General features: G+C 32.8%; 1 protein-coding gene across 1 annotated transcript; it reads right to left on the bottom strand.

Annotated features, from left to right (window-relative positions):
* Positions 1–3,710: 3,710 nt before the first annotated feature.
* On the bottom strand, positions 3,711–7,367 carry LOC110806607 (Tetratricopeptide repeat (TPR)-like superfamily protein). Its single transcript, XM_022031520.2, has one exon. It carries the CDS (start codon positions 7,239–7,241, stop codon positions 4,737–4,739), a length of 2,505 nt encoding a protein of 834 aa, XP_021887212.2. The 5' UTR covers positions 7,242–7,367; the 3' UTR covers positions 3,711–4,736.
* Positions 7,368–7,608: the final 241 nt, after the last annotated feature.

Genomic DNA, 7,608 nt, shown 5'->3' with positions numbered 1-7,608 from the left:
TATCCTTACGATGTGTGCATGCCACATTAAAACAAGCCTTGGTTGGTTGGTGAGGTGTCATTTCCTGGTTAATTCCAAGGTATAGATATTTTATTCTTAGTCTTGGATAATGGTCCCTCTTCTTTACGGTCCTGATAATGTAATGTGGATTAATCTTCTAAGAGAAAGGTTAGTCCTTTAAGAACTTTGGGTACTTTATAATCATGATGCTAAAGTCATTTGTGCTTTCTATATCAATATTAAAGCACAATCAATATTAAGATTACAAATTCTAACAAAATCGAACTGTTCGATTGGAGGGAAGCCTTGAATTTGATTTTAGTTTTTAATTAGGTGGGATTGATGGATATATAATTAGAAGTCATTCTGTGGTTTAGGTATTACGGGTTTTGAGGGTGCACTATCTTTGGAAGCTAATTATGTTGCCAATAAGATTAATAACATGGTATGCATGATTGCCAACATTCAATTTTTGCCATATTTTAGGGAGAATAATGGTTTTACAAATGATTTTATGTAGCTTGATATTGGTTGAAACAATGATTTTGTAACTTAATATACTTTTGGTAAAGGCATGTATGTCGGGTTAGTCAATTATCGAGTTTGATTTAATTTTGGTGTCTATTGTGCTTTTTACTCCTTATTTTTTAGCTCTTGTTAGGTTGGGATGAGATCTATATATTTTGAGAACCTTTGAGCAAGTTAGGAAGCTATTCTTAGGTTTTCAATGTGATCCTTTGGTGTTTAACCAGCAAAGATTCTATGTTTACGAGTTTTTATAATTTTAGATTTTTTATTAAAATATTCCTAAGGTGTTGATCATTCCTTACTCTTGCTAGTGTCTTGATTTACTGTTTATCTTTATTATTGCATCTCAAGCTTTGTTATTCTTCATTAGGCTTCTAGTTGTTGTCGTTTTGAATCTTGGTGTTAGTTCACCTTTTAAAAGTTATCATTTCTTAAAATTATTTTCTATATATGCATTTATTATCTTTTTAACTGTTGTCTGTTATTTTTAGTTCAAACAATTCTTCTTTTCCAGTTACACATCATTGTGTACGGTTCTTTTGTTTAGTTATAGTCTTACTTGGTCGATTGAGAGTCATAAATATGGTTTTAACGTGCCCTTATTGTGAGAATGCTTGGATCATCAATTTTGTTTCATTACCAGGATTTGGAATGTGAATTTATTATCAAATTGAGAGAAGTTTAAAGCTTTGTGAAAGAGTTCTAGTGCTTGGACTTTACATAGATTTTAATATCTTTCTTGATATTCAAATCCTAAAGTTGTTACATTCTTTTTTTGAAATCTTTTATGCTTTTGTTTTCTGTCGGAGAATTCTTTTCCTACTATTTTTAACTACTAACATTTGGTGTTTAATTTGTTTAACTATTGGTGATGCGACTCCATTTGTGTTTGCTTTTAGACTAAAGTCCCTTATTGAAAAATTAAGCTGGAAGCAATTAAAGCATTGTAGCATATTTAGATAACCAGTGAGGCTCAAGAAGAAAAAGCTAAAGAAATGCTCAGTAGAGCAGAAAGACAAACGCGATAATAGAAAGGAAGAGCTGTAAATAAGAAATGAAGGCTATATGTTTATTAATGATATACCCATATTTATACATACAAAAAGTAAATGAGATTAATTAGGTAACTAATTACAGCTAAACTCTTAATTACAAAATAATTAGCAACAACTAACTATTAGCTACTCAAAAAACTATGGTTAATCTATAACTATAGTTTGCTAACAATGATTACTCTAATAACCCTCTTCAAGTGAAGTATACAAGTTTTGTACATCCAGCTTATTGATGGTTTGTTGAAATGCAAAATGTGGGAATGCCTGTGGGAAGCTATCTGCAAGTTAGCATATTGATGGTACAGGCAAAAATTAGATTAATCCATCAGATACTTTTTATCTAATGATGTGACAATCAATTTCGATGTGCTTTGTGCATACATGGAAGACAGGATTTTCTGCCATTTTGATTGCTAAGAGATTATCACAATAAAATGCAGTGATTGATGACGGAATCTGTAAATCATTCAACAGGTATTGTACCCATTGAATTTCGCATGTAACTGCTGCAAACACTGGATATTCTACTTCTGATGGAGATCGTGAAATTGTTTGTTGTTTTTTCAACTTCTATGATATAAAAGCATCACTTAAAAATGCACAAAAATCAATTATTAATTTACATGAGTCTGAACAAGTAGCGCAATCAGAGTCAGTAAATATGTTTAAAATTAAAGAATTTTAAAAATGATAAAAGACGCCCTGTACTGGTGTACATTTGAGATATCACAAGACTCGGTGTGCAACTTGAAGATGTTGTTGTGTTAGTGATTCTAGGAATTAAGAAAGTTGTTGCACAGTATAACAAATCTCTGATCTAGCATTGATAACATATATTAGCTTACCTATTAGTTTTCTGTATGTTGTTGAATTTACAGAAGATGTACCATTCTATTGGATTAATCTAACAGAAAGTTTTTTGCAAGAGATCAAATATATATTTCCTTTGACAAACATTAATTCTTTATTGTAAATGAGCAACTTCCAATCCTAAGAAAAATTTTAATTTATTCATATCTTTTATCCTAAATATTTAAAATAAAAAATCTTTAATTGCCTGCACTTGATACATGTCATTACGAGTAATAATAACATCGTCAACGTATATTAAAAGTGCAATGAAATAATTCTTACTAGATTTTAGGAAAAGAGATTAATTTGAATGAGACTGAATATATCTTTAACTTTTTTTCTGTTAACTTGAAATGTCATTGACGGCTAGTCTGCTTTATAAACTTTTCTTCAACCAGCATACTTGATTAGATTGAGAAACATAAAATCCAAGGGAAAGAGTCATATAGACTTCGTCAAATAAATTATCATACAATAATACATTATTTATGTTTAATTAATGTAAAAATTGAGGCTATAAGATCTAATTGTGGTTAATTTTGCAACTCAAGAAAAAGTATCAAGGTAACCAATACTAGATTGTTGTGCCAACTAATCTAGTTTTATAATGTTTTATTGAACCATCTGCTTTTCTTTTAATTTTGTATACTCATTTACATCTTATAAGCCTCTTGTTAGGAGGCAGAGTAGTTAAGTCTTATGTTTGATTTTCTTTCAATGCTTTTAGTTCATTAAGCATTGCCTCTTTCCAGCAATGGTGTTTAATGGCTTCATTATAAACAGTTGGTTCCTTATCATTTGAGATGGGTAAGATGAAAGGCTTGTGTTTTAGAGAATGATAAAATATTATTTATATTATCCCTTCTAATCTTAGTTCCTTATGCGTTTGTGTTGTGTGGTGATGGACATCTTTAGTAACACCCTTTGACTGCTTTTGTTTTATAAAACAAAATTCTATATTTTTTTCTTTAAAAAAAATTCAGAAACATGAAAGCTACTAAAATCCAATCACCAATTAATGCGTTTAATATAGTGATAAGCTTCTATTTAGAAGTGAAATACAATGTGTTCGCCATTAATTAAAGAACAAAAATAATAAAAAGGGATCCAAAAATGTACAACATATGGAAAGTTAATAACATGCTTAATGCATGATGAAAGATAAAAAGAGACCATCCTAAAAAGGTAGATGATTTGCATTGTATTACCAGCACCAAAATATTTATAAAAAAAAAGTGAATAAATCGATATCAATGAGAATTTGCCACAAATTCATAATGGTAAGTGGTACTTATTTACATTGCCATTTATCATTCAGTTCACATGATATTAAATTCAACAATATCTAATGCCACAACTGTAAGAAAACTTAAAAGAGAACCAACATTATTTTCTCCAAATTACATAAACTCTATTTCTACTATTCATTCTTCATACACAAATAATTAGAGAAAAATGAAATTTATATGGTTGATCTTTGACAAAGAATGAAGAAAAGAAGTTGCTAACATATGTTTTGATAAACTTTTTCTTCAAGAAAAAAGATAACTTAGATTAAGATAAAAAGAGTAGAAAATTTTCTAGTTATAAGATGACACAATGAGGAACCTCATCAACATACACAACATCCAAAATCTGATAAAAATGAGTTATTAAACAATGTGTCATGTATTACCAAAATCTCCACTGATAAATCTAACTTCATTGGTAATTAAGGTGTTTTTTGATAGCTAAAATAATTTCTTCTAAATCACTTTCCAAAAGAACAAGATATAAACCCCTCCAAACACCCTTTGTAATGCCAGTAAATTACAAAAGCTTTAGCACTCTTTACCAATAAACGCCTTTTAATTATCTTCACAGTGATCAATTTTATTCATGTACCTAATAAAGAGTACAAGGTTTGAAACCAAAATTTCATGGAGAGGTTGCTATACATAAGAATTTAAAACAAAAATTTATCACAAAAAGAAAACACATACAGACACAAAATATATTCATCAAAGTCTAGCTCTAAAATATTTACTTTGTTATATACCTAGCATCTATAAGAAATACCTGTTGTTCTTAAAAATGATATGTTCCTTTCTTCTACCTTTCTAAAGCCAACAAATAATTCTCTACTATATAAACAATTATCAAAGTTTGGTCCTAAACTCTAATACTTTTAGAGATCTTTGCAGATTATAAACAACTATCAAAGCTTCGGTATCATTCTTAAACCAAAACATTCAAGATTGTAAACTCTCTTGAAAATGAGTGGAAAAGTGTACCTCCAACCAATGCGCATTAACCACGATTTCACCAATAATCACCACAAGAACAAATTCCATCTTGAAAATGATGGAATCTATTCATATCTCTGATTATAATGTCTCGATGCACAATCTTCGATATCACTTTTATTGCAGTATGGCAATCCACACAAATGCGAAGATTCTTAATTATGCGAATAGTACTTCCAAATGGCATTTTAATAAGCCCAAATGCTAGTGCTAGTCTTTCACTATGTAACCATAAGTGCCAATCCTTTTCTTCATTGTCCACATCAAGTAGAACAACCTTACGGTTAGGAACATACCCCACTTTTCTGGTCTTCATGTTTAACCACTCCAACATTCCCTTTATTAGGTTCATGTCTGGATGTGAAGTATCCCTCACAATGAAATAGTGGACTGTCCCCTGGCTTTCGATCCAACTTAATCCCGGTTGTTTCTTCACCCCATTCTTTTTCATGCTTTTCCTAATAGATGTTACATTTCCCCAATTCTTTGCATTGGCATATATGTTTGATAACAACACATGGGTTGCATCATCTTGTGGTTCCATCTCAAGAATTTTTTGTGCTGAAATTTTTCCAAGCTCAATATTATTGTGAACAACACATGCACCAAGTAAGGCTCGCCACAGCATCACACTATGGTTGAATGAGATTTCCTCGATCAACTTCAAAGCCTTATCAAGATGCCCTGATCTCCCTAGAAGTCCGACCATACAAGTGTAATGCTCTATACAAGGTTGGATGCCATAATCCTGAACCATAGATTTAAAGCATAACTGTCCTTTATCTAATAGTCCTGCATTGCTACATGCTGATAAGACACCAACAAATGTTACATTATTTGGTTTACAACCTACTTCTTGCATCATCTCAAAACATTTTAAGGCCTCTAACCCCAGACCATGCATGGAATACCCTGATATCATAGCATTCCATGAAATTATGTCTCTTTCACTCATTTTCTGAAAAGATAAATGGGCATCTTGAATGCTTCCACATTTGGCATACATATCTATCAAAGTATTAGTGACTACAATGTCATTGTCATAATTGTTTTTGGTAGTCAAAGCATGAATCTGAGTTCCTAGATCCAAGGATGCTAAAACAGTACAAGCTCGAAGAGCACTGGAGTAGGTCACTTCAGTTGCCTGCACTTTGCTTTCAAACATTTTTAAGAAGAAACTCATTGCTCTATCTCCATCCCCCAAATTCACATAGCCAACAATCATCGTGTTCCAACTCACATCATTTTTGTCTTTTAGTTCCACAAACATCTCCATAGAGTTATCTATCCTTCCACATTTAGCATAAACATCCATGATTGCATTTGAAACAAACACATTCGAGTCAAGACCAAACTTAACAATATGGCCATGAATTTGCATTCCAAAATCCAAATTCCCCATAGTTGCAGTAGCTTGTAATATACTAGCAAATGTAAACTCATTAGGAATGACAAAAGCTTGCCTCATTCGACAAAATAGCTCTATTGCTTCTTTGCTTTGATCACTTTGCGCAAGCCGCGCAATCATGAAACTCCAAGGAATTACATCTTTCTTGGGAATCTCTTCAAATACTTGGACAGCATCGCCAATGTCCCTAGTTGTTGTATACAACTCAAGAAGTTCAACACCTACATAAATATCAAGCTCATAACGAGATTTTAAGACACACCCATGAACACCCCTTGCTGCTTTAAATTCCTCAAGTCCAAGACAAGCCTTAAGCACACCAACAAAAGTGAAGTGGTTGGGCTTGAAGCCTTGCATTCTCATCTGAGAGAAAAGCTCAAGGGCCTCCTCAAAATAATCATTCTCGGAGTAGCAAGCTAACATTCCAGTCCATGTCACCATATCTTTCCAGTCAATCCCATCAAACACCTGCCTGCAACTGTTAACACAGCCACAAACAGAGTAAGCATCAATAAGTGCAGTTCCCACAAAAGCATCATATTCTAGACCAAGCTTATAAATACAGGAATGAATACACCAGCTCATGTCTGCCCACTCCATTCTAACAAGCAACTTCAAGATGGAAGTGAAAACAAACGGATTAAGCTCATGGCCATCTCTATGCAACTTAGAAAACAACTCAATTGCCTCCACAAACATAAGAGACTCCGCGCACCCCTGAATCAAAGTAACAAAAGATACGGTGTTTCTCTCCGGCAATTCATCGAACAACTTGCGGGCATCGTTCAAAGACTCCCGTTTCACATAGAAACAAATAAGAATGTTGGAAGCGAAAAGGTCTAAGCAATTACCATTCTTTATAATATTGCAATGAAGAGCCATTGCTGTGAAAGTGTCATCGTTTCGGACGCAGCGTTGAAGCAAACTGCCGTACATATGAGAATCGAACACCGAGTAAGTTGGTTCGATGGACCTGGGGGTTTGCTGGGTCAGCAACATCAGGTTGATTGGTTGGACTTGGGCAGAGAACCCACGTCGTAGAGGGGGCGGCCATGAATCGAACTTGCAATGCTTTGAAAAGTTCAAGAATTTACAGGTTAAAAATCTGAACATGCGACTTTCAGTCAAAAGTTGACGACAGCCGCGAATTGATTTACAAGTTATTTTAGGAGGGAAATTTCGGAAAGCAGAGCAAATGGAAATTAATGAAGCTATGAAGCCCGGGACACGACCAAACGCTGCGTTTTAATCATATTATATATAGATATATAGAGAGCGTACTTTATGTATGCACATAATATATTATTTTATATAACTTGGTATAAGTTACCTTATCAGGCCACACCCGAGAAAATATTACCCAAGCTTAATTTAATTATTTTTTAATTGATATATTTCATTTATATAATTAATTAAATATGATTCGATGCATATATAAATATATTCATAGCATATAATTAATTTAATTATTTGTACGTAT

Source organism: Carica papaya, chromosome 2 (assembly GCF_054855325.1).
Source record: "Carica papaya isolate Zhongbai chromosome 2, ASM5485532v1, whole genome shotgun sequence".
NCBI classification, from domain to species: domain Eukaryota; kingdom Viridiplantae; phylum Streptophyta; class Magnoliopsida; order Brassicales; family Caricaceae; genus Carica; species Carica papaya.
The sequence above is the reverse complement of the archived record's forward strand: the minus strand, read 5'-3'. Positions and strand labels throughout refer to the sequence as shown.